Source organism: Nansenia antarctica (genome assembly GCF_963989245.1).
Source record: "Nansenia antarctica genome assembly, chromosome: 6".
Lineage (NCBI taxonomy): Eukaryota > Metazoa > Chordata > Actinopteri > Argentiniformes > Microstomatidae > Nansenia > Nansenia antarctica.
This window is the reverse complement of record NC_137676.1, coordinates 3660213-3677897: the sequence shown is the minus strand read 5'-3', so window position 1 is coordinate 3677897 and position 17685 is coordinate 3660213. Positions and strand designations below refer to the sequence as shown.

Genomic DNA, 17685 nt, shown 5'->3' with positions numbered 1-17685 from the left:
AATACCCCCCGTGGTCTCAGTGTTGTGGTCGCCACGGACACTGAGCCCCACTAAAACACAGTGGAAGAAGACCAGGTGGGTATTTCTATTCCATCATCGTCGCTAAAGGAAAATCCAGGTTTATTTTCACGAGACTCGTCAAAACAAGCCCAGATTTTTTTTTATAAGTCTCACGAAACTGATCATAATAAGCCTGGATCTGCTTTTATCAACGTTGATGGAATGGAATACTCCCCAGAGCAATGCATTGTTGTTGTCCCCCCTCCCCCCTGCCTCCCCCCTGCCTCCCCCCCTCTCCTCCCCCCTGCCTCCCATCCTCCCCCCTCCTCCCCGCCTCCCCTCCCCCATGCCAGAGGAGCTCAGGGAGTAATCCCTTGGAGCCAAGGCAACAGGCTGGAGCCTTCCTGAACCACCCTGGAGACACACACACACCTGTTCTCTCTCTCTCTCTCACACACACACACACACACACACACACACACACACATACATACACACATACACACATACACACACACACACACACACACACACATACACACACACACACACACACATACACACATACACACATACACACACACACACACACACACACACACACATACATATACACACACACACGCACACACACGCACACAGGGGCAAACACATACACACACACAAATACACACACACACATACACACATACACACACATACACATACACACACACACACACACACACACACACACACACACACACACAGGGGCAAACACAAACAGACACAGGGGCAAACACACACATATACAGGCACAGACACATGCACACACACACACACACACACACACAAACGCGGGCAGGCAAACATATGCAAGCAAACACACGTAAGCAAACACACATGCAGACATTCCAACATGCACACACACACACACACACACACACACACACACACACACACACACACACACACACACACACACACACACAGCCAACATAACACTGTAGAATAAAAGGCCTCTACCAGTCTCTCACCTGCAACACCAACATCCTGTACCCAACCCCCTCCTAACCCCAACCCTCCCCTCCACAAAACACCATTATTATTGTGGAAGGGTCAGCGTTCTGGTTTTAGGGTCAGGGTTATGGTTTGAGGGTCAGGGTCATAGTTTTAGGGTCAGGGTCATGGTCATGGTTTTAGGGTCAGGGTCATGGTCATGGTTTTAGGGTCAGGGTCACGGTTCTGGTTCTAGGGTCAGGGTTATAGTTATGGTTTCAGGGTTTTGGTTTTAGGGGGAAAAAAGAAAGAAAAAAAAAGTGGAAAACAGACCACAGCCAGGGGTTTCAAGCAACTAAACATTTTTTAAAAATCTTATTTGACCATTTAGTGGTATTTTCTATTCTTTATTATTTTCACTATTACATTACTCGATTGTCTTTTTGTTTTTTTATATAACTATCACCAGTTTTCTCTTGTTGCTGCGATGTCAAGGAACCGAAGCCTAAGAATTTTACTCTCTTTTTTTTATTATTATTTTTTCTGAGTGGGGCAGTCCCACTCATATTTTTCATTTTATTGACAGATACAGTAGAGATTTAGACAGGAAGGATGGGTGAGAGAGAGAGAGGAGGGATGACATGCAGGATATGTCCCCGGCCGGAATCGAACCTAGACCCTGCGGTTGGTTACATGGTCAACGTTTAACCCGCTACGCCACCTAAGTGCCCCAGAATTTTACTCTCTTATACTTATATAACGGGTTGTAACAATAAACTTGATTCTGGTTCTGATTTTGGTATTTAATATTCACACAACAACACAACAATTCAGAAATAATTTATCTATTAGAAAAGGGTGGTGGTTTAGTGTACACTACAGACACGTCCCCATCGGCCCAGAGAAGATGAGCAACTGACACTGATACTGACAACGGAAACAGCACCTGTATCATTGTGTGATCATTGGGAATCGAACCCACAACCTTTGGGTGCGAATAGTGGCCTTACCAACTGAGCTCCACAGGAACTGGTTCAACAGAGCTGCACCGGGCAGCATCGACGGGTCAAGGGTCAAGGGTCAAGGTTCAACTTGGTGAGACAAGGCCAGCAGAGCCCTGGAGGTGACTGGGTCAAGGGGGACTAGGGGGATGGGGTTAGGGGGACTAGGGGAGTGGGGCTAGGGGGACTAGGGGGCTAGGGGATCTGCAGCTAGGGGGGACTGGGTCTAGGGGGGACTAGGGCTAGTGGGAATAGGGAGGACTGGGTCTAGGAGGCTAGGGAGGACTGGGTCTAGGGGGCTAGGGAGGACTGGGCCTAGGAGGCTAGGGAGGACTGGGTCTAGGGGGTCTAGGGAGGACTGGGTCTAGGGAGGACTGGGGCTAGTGGGAATAGGGAGGACTGGGTCTCGGGGACTAGGGAGGACTGGGTCTAGGAGGCTAGGGAGGACTGGGTCTAGGAGGCTAGGGAGGACTGGGTCTAGGGGGACTAGGGAGGACTGGGTCTAGGGGGCTAGGGAGGACTGGGCCTAGGGGGCTAGGGAGGACTGGGTCTAGGGGGCTAGGGAGGACTGGGCCTAGGGGGCTAGGGAGGACTGGGTCTAGTGGGACTAGGGGGACTGGGTCTAGTGGGACTAGGGGGACTGGGTCTAGGAGGCTAGGGAGGACTGGGTCTAGGGGGACTAGGGAGGACTGGGTCTAGTGGGACTAGGGAGGACTAGGTCTAGGGGGCTAGGGAGGACTGGGTCTAGGGGGCTAGGGAGGACTGTGTCTAGGGGGCTAGGGAGGACTGGGTCTAGGGGGACTAGGGAGGACTGGGTCTAGGAGGCTAGGGAGGACTAGGTCTAGGGGGCTAGGGAGGACTGGGTCTAGGGGGACTAGGGAGGACTGGGTCTAGGGGACTAGGGAGGACTGGGCCTAGGAGGCTAGGGAGGACTGGGTCTAGGGGGACTAGGGGGACTGGGTCTAGGGGGCTAGGGAGGACTGGGTCTAGGGGGCTAGGGAGGACTGGGTCTAGGGGGACTAGGGAGGACTGGGTCTAGGGGGACTAGGGAGGACTGGGTCTAGGGGGACTAGGGGGACTGGGTCTAGGGGGCTAGGGAGGACTGGGTCTAGGAGGCTAGGGAGGACTGGGTCTAGGGGGACTAGGGAGGACTGGGTCTAGGGGGACTAGGGAGGACTGGGTCTAGGGGGACTAGGGGGACTGGGTCTAGGGGGCTAGGGAGGACTGGGTCTAGGAGGCTAGGGAGGACTGGGCCTAGGGGGACTGGGTCTAGGGGGACTAGGGGGACTGGGTCTAGGGGGACTAGGGGGACTGGGTCTAGGGGGACTAGGGGGGACTGGGTCTCGGGGACTAGGGGGGACTGGGTCTAGGGGGCTAGGGAGGACTGGGTCTAGGGGGACTAGGGGGACTGGGTCTAGGGGGACTAGGGGGGACTGGGTCTCGGGGACTAGGGAGGACTGGGTCTAGGGGGACTAGGGAGGACTGGGTCTAGGAGGCTAGGGAGGACTGGGTCTAGGGGGACTGGGTCTCGGGGGACTAGGGGGACTGGGTCTAGGGGGCTAGGGAGGACTGGGTCTAGTGGGACTAGGGGGACTGGGTCTAGGGGGCTAGGGGGACTGGGTCTCGGGAGACTAGGGAGGACTGGGTCTAGGGGTCTAGGGGGACTGGGTCTAGGGGGCTAGGGAGGACTGGGTCTAGGGGGCTAGGGAGGACTGGGTCTAGGGGGCTAGGGAGGACTGGGTCTAGGGGGCTAGGGAGGACTGGGTCTAGGGGGACTGGGTCTCGGGGACTAGGGAGGACTGGGTCTAGGGGGCTAGGGAGGACTGGGTCTAGGGGGCTAGGGAGGACTGGGTCTAGGGGGCTAGGGAGGACTGGGTCTAGGGGGCTAGGGAGGACTGGGTCTAGGGGGACTGGGTCTCGGGGACTAGGGGGACTGGGTCTAGGGGGCTAGGGAGGACTGGGTCTAGGGGGACTGGGTCTAGGAGACTAGGGGGACTGGGTCTAGGGGGCTAGGGAGGACTGGTCTAGGGGGACTAGGGCTAGGGGGGGTTACGGTTCAGGGGTCAGGGGTAATGGGTCTAGGGGGTTAGGGAGGACGGGGGTTAGGGAGGACTGGGTCTAGGGGGACTAGGGCTAGGGGGGGTTACGGTTCAGGGGTCAGGGGTAATGGGTCTAGGGGGGCTTAAGGTTCAGAAGTCAGGGGTACTGGGTCTAGGAGGGGTTAAGGTTTTGGGGCCGGGGGGGGGTCAGGGGTCATGTGTCAGTGAACACCTGCCCCATGGAGGCCAGCCGGGCGCTGAAGGGCTGCATGGGGCAGGAGAGGGGCGGGGCCGACCTCCTGACCCCGGCCTTCAGGGCGATGGTCTCCGACTGGTTCAGCAGCAGGGGGGGGGGTGGTGGCGTCTCTGTGTCCTGGGCTGCTGATTGGCTGTCCTGCGGGGGTGGGGAGGAGGAGGAGGAGGCTGTCGGGGGCTCTGATAGGCTCAGCAGGATGTCCTGCAGCTCGCGGCGCTCGGCGTGTCTGCGGCTGCAGCAGTGCAGCGCGGCGGGGTCCAGGGGATGCGCCTCCGTGTTGAAGACGTAGCCCCCCGCGCCCAGGACGCAGTCCCCCCCCGCGCCCCCCTCCTCCCACTGCAGCCCCTCGTTGTGCAGGAAGTTGTCGGGGTCGAACAGCAGGTAGAGGTACTTGACCGTCTCGGCCAGGAAGAAAGACTCCATGCGGTTGTCCAGCTTGTGGTCCCGGATGTCCTTCACCTGGAGGGGGAGGGAGGGAGGGGGGGGATGGAGGAGGGGGGGAGGGGGGAGGGGGAGAGGGAGAGAGGGAGGGAGGGAGGGGGGATGGAGGAGAGGAGGGGGATGGAGGGAGGGAGGGGGATGGAGGGAGGGAGGGGGATGGAGGAGAGGAGGGAGGAAAGAGACAGATAATGGTTACCTTTAAACACACACACAGGCAGACAGACAGACACAGACAGACAGACAGAGACAGACAGAGACAGACAGAGACAGACAGACAGACAGACAAACAGAGGCAGACAGACAGACAGACCGACAGAGACAGACAGACAGACAGACAGTCAGAGACAGACAGACAGACAGAGACAGACAGAGACAGACAGACAGACAGAGACAGACAGAGACAGACAGGCAGACAGGCAGACAGACTCACGCTGGCGTAGCCACAGGGGACTCTGGTGATCTTCTCTATGGACTCCACGGCGTCGCGGCCCAGCTGCAGGTAGGTGTGGTCACCTGTGGCTCGGTACAGGTACATGGCACTCTCCAACAGCTCTGTACACACACACACGCACACGCGCGCACACACACACACACACACACACACACACACACACACACACACACACACACACACACACACACACACACCTGTTACCTGGGTGTAGGGGGTTAGTTACCTGGGTGTAGGGGGTTAGTTACCTGGGTGTAGGGGGTTAGTTACCTGGGTTAGTTACCTGGGTGTAGGGGGTTAGTTACCTGGGTGTAGGGGGTTAGTTACCTGGGTGTAGGGGGTTAGTTACCTGGGTTAGTTACCTGGGTGTAGGGGGTTAGTTACCTGGGTGTAGGGGGTTAGTTACCTGGGTGTAGGGGGTTAGTTACCTGGGTGTAGGCAGGGCTTGACGCTTACCTTTTCCCCAGGTAGCACTGTGCTACCATGTTGAAACATTTTGTAGCACACCAAGAATTTCAGTAGCACAATGAAAATTGCCAATGAAAAAAGAAAATGTTCGTATGATGACAACAAATTATCATAATCATAACATATCAAAATTATCATAACCGGCTCTTGACCGCAATAAAAATGGAGACTCACACAATGTAAAAGGGAAGTAAGAATATTAATTTCAGTTGGCCCACGGTTCGGTATGAACCTCGGTTTTTGGGTCACGGTTCACGGTTCGTGTTTTTTAGGGTTGCCAGATGGGGCGGGTTACCGCCGAATGGGCTACTTGATTTTGAGGTTATAGAAAGTTTAGGCTGTAAATTCTCAATCCCATCTGGCAACCCTGTGCGCTTTCAGCCTCTTCAAACTGCGTCATACAAACTTGTCATACAGTTTTTGTTTACATTGTCCGATAGCCTGGGGACCGAAAGCTTGCAATAAACATCGTTTTTTGCACTCTATTTGATACTCTTCAGCTGCAGCACCCCAGCTAAGTCTGATCACGGATGAGCGGTGGTATTTTTACTACATTAACATGGTGAAATGCATTCTTAGACCAGGCTAGTCGTCATGATTACAAATATGCCACTTGAAATGCATGAAATCCAAGTTTATTTGTGTCTTACACACATGTTCACCTAGTATTTGACTGCCTGTAGCCCAATCACGAATGATCCCAGTATTGTAGCTTCAGACGGACAGGTTGGGTTGTTATTGTGCTTGCTGCAGCCCACGATATGTTATTGCTCATATATATTTATTTTAATCATGTTATTTTACCAACTGTTAAGACAACAATATAGTAAGCTAGTTACTTGAGATATTCTTAAGATATTGGCTCCCCAAATCATTTTACAACATCATGTTACGATATTTCTGTCGAGTGTGTGAAGGTAAACGTAGGGTGCGTTCGTAAAATCGCTCTGAGAGCGCCGGAGCGCACACTGGGTGCAGCGTCATAAAGGGACCAGGTAATTTGATTGGACAAGAAGTATTCCATGAGTGCTGATCATATTTCCAGGGCGAATTTACGAACGCAGCTAGCGAACAAGACGCAAACATATCGTCAGATCAGATATATAAACGGGTTATTTTGGTAAACTGGACACATTTTGGGAATATAATGTGGTTACTTTCTCACCTGAAAACATATTAAAACATACATGTTAACACTTGTAAAGCCAAAATTACATATTTTAGCTAATGGAGGTTTAAAATGGAGGTCTAAATTCGCCGCTCCCGGCGAAATGCATTCTGGGAGGCATTCTGGGAGGCAGTATACATAATGGTCGGCTGGTTTTCGGATACTAAGCCGTGAATTTATGAATTTAGTATGCAGTATGCAGTATATACTCATTGAGTATGCTAGTATGCAGTATGCAGTATATACTCATTGAGTATGCTAGTATGCAGTATGCAGTATATACTCATTGAGTATGCTAGTATGCAGTATATACTCATTGAGTATGCTAGTATGCAGTATGCAGTATATACTCATTGAGTATGCTAGTATGCAGTATGCAGTATATACTCATTGAGTATGCTAGTATGCAGTATGCAGTATATACTCATTGAGTATGCTAGTATGCAGTATGCAGTATATACTCATTGAGTATGCTAGTATGCAGTATGCTAGTACGCTATTCCGAACAAAGCCTTTTAGTCGCACTGGTGTTATTGAATGTATTTCCAAGTCGCACAGAAATATATTCACTTGCAAATGCGACCAAAACAGTCGCACTGTCGAGCCCTGGTGTAGGGGGTTAGTTACCTGAGTTAGTTACCTGGGTGTAGGGGGTTAGTTACCTGGGTGTAGGGGGTTAGTTACCTGGGCGGAGGGGGTACCCCTCTCTCTTGTCGACAGTGTAGCCTTGTGGGATACTGTAGAACTCCGGCAAGCCTCCAAACTGCCTCCACACACTGTAATAGTTCTGGAAGGTCCTGGTGGCGCTGTCCAGCTCCCCCAGCAGACTCTGACACACACACACACACACACACACACACAGAGACACACAGACACAGACACAGACACACACACACATACACACACACACACACACACACACGGTGGCCTTCTTCATTCAGGTAGGAAGGGGCTGAGCTACACAGTGAATGTGCAGCAGTGCATTGTGGGAGCTGTAGTCTTACCTGCAGGCCCGGCCAGAAGGCCTCCAGGGACTGGAACACGGGCATGGACACGGTGCCTTTATGCATCTGGACCCACAGGTACCAGTCATCAAACCTGGTGTAGTTCTGGATGGCCCGGTCCAACTCTGAGGAGACACACACACAGAGGATGAGAGGAGGAGGAGAGGAGGAAGACAGGAGGAGGAGAGAGGAGGATGGAGGAGAGGAGGATGAGAGAGGAGGAGAGGTGGAGAGGATGGAGGAGAGGAGGAGGAGAGAGGAGGATGAGAGAGAAGGAGAGTGGAGGAGGAGAGTGGAGGATGAGAGAGGAGGAGGAGAGTGGAGGATGGTGGAGGAGGATGAGGAGTTTCTAAGGATGGAGGAAGGGCCAGTGAGAGAGGAGGATGAGGAGGAGGGAGGGCCAGTGAGAGGATGAGGAGGAGGAAGGGCCAGTGAGAGAGGAGGATGAGGAGGAGGAAGGGCCAGTGAGAGAGGAGGAGGAGGAGGAGGGAGGGCCAGTGAGAGAGGAGGATGAGGAGGAGGGAGGGCCAGTGAGAGAGGAGGATGAGGAGGAGGGAGGGCCAGTGAGAGAGGAGGAGGAGGAGGAGGGAGGGCCAGTGAGAGAGGAGGAGGAGGAGGAGGGAGGGCCAGTGAGAGAGGAGGATGAGGAGGAGGAAGGGCCAGTGAGAGAGGAGGATGAGGAGGAGGGAGGGCCAGTGAGAGAGGAGGATGAGGAGGAGGGAGGGCCAGTGAGAGAGGAGGAGGAGGAGGAGGGAGGGCCAGTGAGAGAGGAGGAGGAGGAGGAGGGAGGGCCAGTGAGCGAGACGACAGGGCGGACCTGAGAACATGGACAGCAGTTCCTCATCCTGCAGCAAGATGGCGCCCTTCACCAGGTACTCAAAGTAGGAGTCCACCCCCGCCCCGATGCCTGCGTCCTGCGCCACCCACTTCCTGGACAGGACGTCGATGTGGTTCCCCACCTGCCAGGGGTCAGAGGTCAGAGGTCAAGGGGTCGTAAGTCAGACTGGAGGGCAGCTATACTATACACTCACTATGGACATATTACAGTATTAATAACTACTGCACACTGCTGGATTGCTTGCGGATGAGAGACGAGGATGAGATAGATTGAGAGAGGAGGATGAGACAGAGTGAGAGAGGAGGATGAGAGTGGAGGATGAGAGAGGAGGATGGAGGAGGAGGAGAGAGGAGGATGAGATAGGAGGATGAGACAGATTGAGAGAGGAGGATGAGAGAGGAGGATGAGAGAGGAGGATGAGACAGATTGAGAGAGGAGGATGAGAGAGGAGGATGAGACAGAAGAAACCAGCCTCACCAGGCCGATGTCTGAGCGCGTGTCCCAGAGGGAGAGCAGCGCGCGGCGGGCCGCGTCCTCGAACACGGGGTCTCCCGTCAGCCGGCTCAGCGTGCTGAACTCCAGGACGAAGGTGCCCACCCCCGCCGTGCAGGTGACCGGGGTCTCCCCGGGGTTCACCCCCCGCAGCAGGTTCACTGTCCCGTACGGCATCCCTGTAGGGGTCTGGAAGGCTGGGGGGGGGGGGGGAGAAACACTGTCAGAGAGAGGGGGAGGGGGGGGGCATCCCTGTAGGGCAGAGGTTCCCAAAGTGGGTGCCGCGGCACCTGTCCGGGGGTGCCGCCAAATCTGCTCGTAAAAAAAAAAAAAAAAAAAAAAAAAAAGTATAATATACAATTATAATAATAATACATGAATAAACGTTTGTTTATTACATGTGCAATGGAGTTCATAAGCAAATAAAATATATATTTCTCAGATTTGAAAGATATTAATTTACTAACTAGGCCTACTAGTTACTAACTAACTACTCCTCACTGAAGTCTTGGACCAAGCGGTGAAAATTGTTAATTATGTAAAATCACGCCCGCTGAAGTCACGGCTGTTCAGCACATTGTGCAATGAGATGGGGTCCGAGCATGAGGGGCTCTTATTACACACAGAGGTCCGCTGGCTGTCGCGGGGCAAGGTGTTATCCCGTGTCTATGAGCTCCGAGATGAACTGATCACTTTTGTCAGTGAGCACGACTTGCCATACAAAGAACAATTGGAAGATGAATCGTGGTGGATTAAGCTTGCTTATCTGGCAGATATTTTCAGCCACCTTAATGACCTCAACATAAAAATGCAAGGGAAGGCTGAGAATATCTTGACAGCGACAGACAAACTGAACGGATTCCGATCCAAATTTAGACGGTGGCAAGATGGGGTGGCCAAGAAAAACATTGAAATGTTTACGTTGACGGCCAATGACGCAGCACACAAGTCAGCGTCTTTCTTGAATCTGATCGCTGCGCACCTACGTATGCTGGAGGAGAGATTTGAGTCCTATTTCCCTCCAATGAACGAAGACTTTGACTGGCTCCGGGATCCGTTCAACCCCCTCTCATCAGCATCAGCCGCTAGTTTGAGCAGCAAAGCTCAAGATGAACTGGCAGAGCTCATTATGGACCGCACACTGAAGCTCAAACATGGTGAGCTAGGTTTGGATAGGTTTTGACTGCTTGTGGGACATGAATATCCATCTCTCTCAGAGAGCGCCATCAAGGTGCTTTTACCCTTCCCAACCTCCTACTTGTGCGAGCTGGCTTTTTCTTCTCTAGCATACGTCAAGAACAAGACACGCACGCGACTGTCAGTGGAACAGGACCTGCGTGTCGCGCTGTCCACTATCTCTCCCCGCATAAAGAGACTCTGCTCCCAAAAGCAGGCGCATGTGTCCCACTAATGCGCACAACATATTTCTTTGTTTTGTATTTCTCTCAATTTTTACAATTCTGTCATGATTATTATTGTTAAATTATTATAGTTGTGAGTTACCCGTTTGGTTCAGAAGATGTGAAATAATAATCTCAGAATGAGCATTGAAATGAGAATTACATTTTAAGGCATTATTTTAAGCCCCCCAAAAAAGCATTGTTCCATTGATTGATTATACAGGCCTTTGATATTTTATTTGTGTGAAGAATTCCCTCTGAGTCTCCTCCCATATTGTACAATCCTTGAGGGCCACAATTTTATTTAATTTAGCGATAGTTTGACTGACCTATGCATTCTTGCCCATCCATTACAGTTCATTTATGACTTTTATTATCTTGTTAAAATTCATTGGGGCAATACTTATGTATTATATATAAACACACATTTTCAAACCAATTCATCGTGTATTGTTTTTAGTTTAAGCTCCGAGGCATTTTTTAAATCTTCGTAGAGTTGGGGTGCCTTGGAGAAGGGGGAAAGCTTCAGGGGTGCCTTGGTTAAAAAAAGTTTGGGAACCTCTGCTGTAGGGGTCTGGAAGGCTGGAGGGGGGGGGGAAGCAACTCTCAGATGGGGAGGGTGGGGGGGGGGGGGGGGGTTGACCACTTTCTCTACTAGTAATGTCTTACGCCAATAATCTATTCACAAATGTAAACAGATGGTACGTTGCTATGGTTCCTCCTCCTCCTGCCAATGAATGAGACAGGAAAGCAGCTGTGCACCTGACGACACAGCATTGAAAGAGGAAGTGAACAGGAAGTGAACAGGAAGTCTCACCAGGAAGTGAACAGGAAGTGAACAGAAAGTCTCACCAGGAAGTAAACAGGAAGTGAACAGGAAGTCTCACCAGGAAGTGAACAGGAAGTGAACAGGAAGTGAACAGGAAGTCTCACCAGGAAGTAGTTTCCGCGCGGCGTCCTCGGCCATGCGGAGGAGGGGTCCGGCGCACGGCCACCCAGGCTCCACCTCCATCCCCCCCCGCTGGGACAGCAGGTGGGCCGACAGGAGCCCCCCCACCACTACACACACACACACACACACACAAGTAGACACACACACGCACGTACACGTACACACAAGTAGACACACACACACACACACACACACACACACAAGTAGACACACACACACAAGTAGACACACAAGTAGACACACAAGTAGACACACACACACACACACACACACGTACACACACGCACGCACGCACACACAACGCGTAAACACACGTACACACATACATACACACACACACACACACACACAGACAGTGTTTGTTTGTTTGTTTGTTTGTTTATTAGGATCCCCATTAGCTAATGCCATGACATTAGCTAGTCTTCCTGGGGTCCAACACAAAAATCATATTTAGTGTGGTCTCAGCTACCAGCTCCCCCTCCCCCCGCCCTACACCCCCCCCCCCCCCCCCCCCACCCCACCCCCCCCCCCCCTCCCACCCACCCCCCCCCGCCCCGGGTCTCACCTCTGATGTTGGTCTCAAACACGGAGGCGTTGACGTCGATGTCAAAGTCCACAGAGTCCTGCAGCAGAGAGGCCACGCGCTGGAACTCTGTTTGGTTGCCCAGGATCTGACACACACACACACACACACACACACACACACACACACACACACACCTGTCATCACACACACACCCTGAAACACACACTGTCATCACACACACACCCTGAAACACACACTGTCATCACACACACACCCTGAAACACACACTGTCATCTCTCACACACACACACACACACACACTGTCATCTCACACACACACCCTGAAACACACACTGTCATCTCACACACACACACACACACACACACACACACACACACACACACACACACACTGTCATCACAAACACACACTGTCATCACACACACACAAACACACACACACCCTGCTCATCACACACACACACACACACACACACACACACTCTGCAGGACACACTGGTTGAGCAGGTAATGTAAGGTTAGAGTAGGGGATAGGATTACGGTGGACTAGGGACTAGGTTAGGGGTTACGGTGGGCTAGGTTAGGGGCTAGGTTAGGGGTTAGGGTCTAGGCAAGGGGCTAGGTTAGGGGTTAGTGTCTAGGTTAGGGGTTAGGCTAGGGAATAGGTTAGGGCAGCGGTTCCCAACCTTTTAGGACTCACGGCCCACTTTACAGATTATGTCCAGTATTCGCGGCCCACGCGACTTTTTTTCCGCGTGTACGCGCATGAAACGCGCACGAGCGCTCAAAACAATGACGTAATTTGACCAAAAACTAGAGGGAGCGTGGCAACATTTTTTAAAATAAATAGCGGTTAAACCATTAAAGCCGAGCGGCGATGTTTTATATAGCAGGTGATCAAATACCAAGATCGTAAATGTTGTATGTGTTCAATATTTACGACCAAACATCCTTATGTGTGTGGGCAACTCCCGACTCCCGACTAGGGTTGCCAGATGGGCTCGGGTTTTTTTGGTGGAATTAGCGGTTTTATACTGTGGTTAGGGTGGAAAATGTCGATCCCATCTGGCAACCCTGTTCGCGAGTCCGGGATGGAATGTAGCCAATCAAGAAGCGAGCTGACTTCTTCTTTTCGTATGGAAATATCGGCGCACACCACACACAATACGATCAAGGCTGTTCAATCCAAGATTTTTTATCTTTTTAAAATTAAAACGTTTTTGTAACAAAAAAACGTCAATAAAACTTTTTTTTTGCCCATGATTTGGCGGCCCACTTGCAGTACTCTCCACAGGTTGGGAACCGCTGGGTTAGGGGCTAGGTTAGCTGCTAAGTTAGGGGTTAGGGTTAGGGGCTAGGTTAGGGGTTAGGCTAGGGGCTAGCTTAGGGGTTACGGTAGGCTAGGGGCTAGGTTAGCTGCTAGGTTAGGGGTTAGGGTCTAGGTTAGGGGTTAAGGTAGGCTAGGGGTTAGGTTAGGGGTTAGGGGTTCTAATAACAAAGAGAGGCAGCACACCAGCAGCGTGTCCAGGGCGTCGATCAGAGTCAGAGAGAAGCTGTGAAGAGAAGAGAGAGAGAGAGGAGAAGAGAGAGGAGAAGAGAGAGGAGAGAGAGAGAGGAGAGAGAGAGAGGAGAGAGAGAGAGGAGAGAGAGAGAGAGAGAGAGAGAGGAGAGGAGAGAGAGAGAGAGAGAGAGAGAGAGAGAGAGAGAGGAGAAGAGAGAGAGGGGAGAGAGAGAGAGGGGGAGAGAGAGAGAGAGAGAGAGAGGAGAGACGTCAGTCTGGTTCCACCTGTCTGCCCTGTAGGGAACTAACAAGGCAAGGCTGTATAGACTACTTCAAGTGGTCCTCTGTGGCTCAGTTGGTAGAGCACGGCGCTAACAACGCTTAGGTTGTGGGTTCGACTCCCGCTGGGACCATACTGAAACATGTATGCACTCACTGCGATGTAAGTCGCTTTGGATAAAAGCGTCAGCTAAATGGTGTATACTACTAGACTACTGCATAGCAGCATGTCTGCTCCGACCGGCCCAGGGGGGTATTCCATCAACGTCACTAAAGGAAAATCCAGGCTTATTTTTGATGATGTCTCGCGAGCAAAAACACGCCTGGATTTTCCTTTAGCGACGTTGATGAGATACCTCCCAGGTATCCAGCTGTGCTGTGACACATCCAGTAGTTTATAGTTTATATGGCTACTACTGTAATGCAGTAACTCCCCCCTGACCCTAGACACCTCACTCTCTCCCCCCCCTGACCCTAGACACATCACTCTCTCTCCCCCCCTGACCCTAGACACATCACTCTCTCCCTCCCTGACCCTAGACACATCACTCTCTCCCTCCCTGACCCTAGACACATCACTCTCTCCCCCTCTGACCCTAGACACATCACTCTCTCCCCCCCCTGACCCTAGACACATCACTCTCTCCCCCCTGACCCTAGATACATCACTCTCTCTCCCCCCTGACCCTAGACACATCACTCTCTCCCCCCCCTGACCCTAGACACATCACTCTCTCCCCCCCTGACCCTAGACACATCACTCTCTCCCCCCCCCTGACCCTAGACACATCACTCTCTCCCCCCCTGACCCTAGACACATCACTCTCTCCCCCCCTGACCCTAGACACATCACTCTCTCCCCCCCTGACCCTAGACACATCACTCTCTCCCCCCCTGACCCTAGACACATCACTCTCTCCCTCCCTGACCCTAGACACATCACTCTCTCCCCCCTGACCCTAGACACATCACTCTCTCCCCCCCTGACCCTAGACACATCACTCTCTCCCCTCCCTGACCCTAGACACATCACTCTCTCCCCCCCTGACCCTAGACACATCACTCTCTCTCCCCCCCTGACCCTAGACACATCACTCTCTCTCCCCCCCTGACCCTAGACACCTCACTCTCTCCCCCCCTGACCCTAGACACATCACTCTCTCCCCCCCTGACCCTAGACACATCACTCTCTCCCCCCCTGACCCTAGACACATCACTCTCTCCCTCCCTGACCCTAGACACATCACTCTCTCCCCCCCTGACCCTAGACACCTCACTCTCTCTCCCCCCCTGACCCTAGACACATCACTCTCTCCCTCCCTGACCCTAGACACATCACTCTCTCCCCCCCTGACCCTAGACACCTCACTCTCTCTCCCCCCCTGACCCTAGACACATCACTCTCTCCCTCCCTGACCCTAGACACATCACTCTCTCCCCCCCTGACCCTAGACACCTCACTCTCTCTCCCCCCCTGACCCTAGACACCTCACTCTCTCTCCCCCCCTGACCCTAGACACATCACTCTCTCCCCTCCCTGACCCTAGACACATCACTCTCTCTCCCCCCCTGACCCTAGACACATCACTCTCTCTCCCCCCCTGACCCTAGATACCTCACTCTCTCCCCCCCCCCTGACCCTAGACACATCACTCCCCCCCCCCTGACGCTAGACACATCACTCTCTCTCCCCCCCTGACCCTAGACACATCACTCTCTCCCCCCCCCTGACCCTAGACACATCACTCCCCCCCCCCCTGACGCTAGACACATCACTCTCTCCCCCCCTGACGCTAGACACATCACTCTCTCCCCCCCTGACCCTAGACACATCACTCTCTCCCCCCCTGACCCTAGACACATCACTCCCCCCCCCCCCTGACCCTAGGACACATCACTCCCCCCCCCCCCCCCTGACCCTAGACACATCACTCTCTCCCCCCCTGACCCTAGACACATCACTCTCTCTCCCCCCCTGACCCTAGACACATCACTCTCTCCCCCCCCTGACCCTAGACACATCACTCTCTCCCCCCCTGACCCTAGACACATCACTCTCTCCCCTCCCTGACCCTAGACACCTCACTCTCTCCCCCCACTGACCCTAGACACATCACTCTCTCCCCCCCCTGACCCTAGACACATCACTCTCTCCCTCCCTGACGCTAGACACATCACTCTCTCTCCCCCCCTGACCCTAGACACATCACTCTCTCCCCCCCCTGACCCTAGACACATCACTCTCTCCCCCCTGACCCTAGACACATCACTCTCTCTCCCCCCCCTGACCCTAGACACATCACTCTCTCCCCTCCCTGACCCTAGACACATCACTCTCTCCCCCCCCTGACCACTAGACACATCACTCTCTCTCCCCCCCTGACCCTAGACACCTCACTCTCTCCCCCCCTGACCCTAGACACATCACTCTCTCCCTCCCTGACCCTAGACACATCACTCTCTCCCCCCATGACCCTAGACACCTCACTCTCTCCCCCCCCCCTGACCCTAGACACATCACTCTCTCTCCCCCCCCGACCCGAGACACATCACTCTCTCTCCCCCCCCGACCCTAGACACATCACTCTCTCCCCTCCCTGACCCTAGACACATCACTCTCTCTCCCCCCCTGACGCTAGACACATCACTCTCTCCCCCCCTGACGCTAGACACATCACTCTCTCCCCTCCCTGACCCTAGACACATCACTCTCATCCCCTCCCTGACGCTAGACACATCACTCTCTCTCCCCCCCTGACCCTAGACACATCACTCTCTCTCCTCCCTGACCCTAGACACATCACTCTCTCCCCCCCCTGACACTAGACACATCACTCTCTCTCCCCCCCGACCCTAGACACATCACTCCCCCCTCCCTGACGCTAGACACATCACTCTCTCCCCCCCCTGACCCTAGACACATCACTCTCTCTCCCTCCCTGACCCTAGACACATCACTCTCTCCCCCCCTGACCCTAGACACATCACTCTCTCTCCCCCCCTGACCCTAGACACATCACTCTCTCTCCCCCCCTGACCCTAGACACCTCACTCTCCTCCCCCCCCTGACGCTAGACACATCACTCTCTCCCCCCCTGACCCTAGACACATCACTCTCTCTCCCCCCCTGACCCTAGACACATCACTCTCTCCCCCCCTGACCCTAGACACATCACTCTCTCCCCCCCCTGACCCTAGACACATCACTCTCTCTCCCCCCCTGACCCTAGACACATCACTCTCTCCCCCCCTGACCCTAGACACATCACTCTCTCCCCCCCCTGACCCTAGACACATCACTCTCTCCCCCCCTGACCCTAGACACATCACTCTCTCCCCCCCTGACCCTAGACACATAACTCTCTCCCCCCCTGACCCTAGACACCTCACTCTCTCCCCCCCTGACGCTAGACACCTCACTCTCTCCCCCCCTGACGCTAGACACATCACTCTCTCCCCCCCTGACCCTAGACACATCACTCTCTCATCCTGAAGCCTTACCTGCCCCAGGTGTCATGTCCATCACAGGTGAGGGGACGCAGTTCGTCGTACGGAAAGGCGTTGTCGAGGTAGCTGTCGTAGGCGTGATAGAACATGGACTTGATCCTCTGTCTGGCGAAACAAACACAAAGAAAGACGGTGTTGTTAGCAATGGTCAGCTAGCCAAGCCTGCTCGCGTCACCATCAACACACGCGACCAGCAGAGCCGGCCTTGCAGGTGGAATTACAGGTCGAGGTGGAATCAATTAACCAGAGGTTTTACTGTGTTGTGTAGAATAGATATCTTGTTAAAGCATCAGTTCCTATCTGGCAGAGCTACTAGACTAGTAACTAGAGCAGAGAGTACAGCACAGTGTTTTATTGTATAGT

General features: G+C 53.3%; 1 protein-coding gene across 1 annotated transcript; it reads right to left on the bottom strand.

The window, feature by feature from the left end:
* Nucleotides 1-4232: 4232 nt before the first annotated feature.
* edem2 (ER degradation enhancer, mannosidase alpha-like 2) lies at nucleotides 4233-17423 on the bottom strand (the record flags this gene model as incomplete). Its single annotated transcript, XM_080533800.1, has 10 exons — nucleotides 17317-17423; nucleotides 13549-13588; nucleotides 12054-12159; nucleotides 11470-11595; nucleotides 9122-9333; nucleotides 8624-8765; nucleotides 7807-7931; nucleotides 7487-7631; nucleotides 5146-5267; nucleotides 4233-4733 (listed from the first exon to the last, which is right to left on the bottom strand). Exons 1-10 carry the CDS (start codon nucleotides 17409-17411, stop codon nucleotides 4233-4235), a joined length of 1614 nt encoding a protein of 537 aa, XP_080389926.1. The 5' UTR covers nucleotides 17412-17423.
* Nucleotides 17424-17685: the final 262 nt, after the last annotated feature.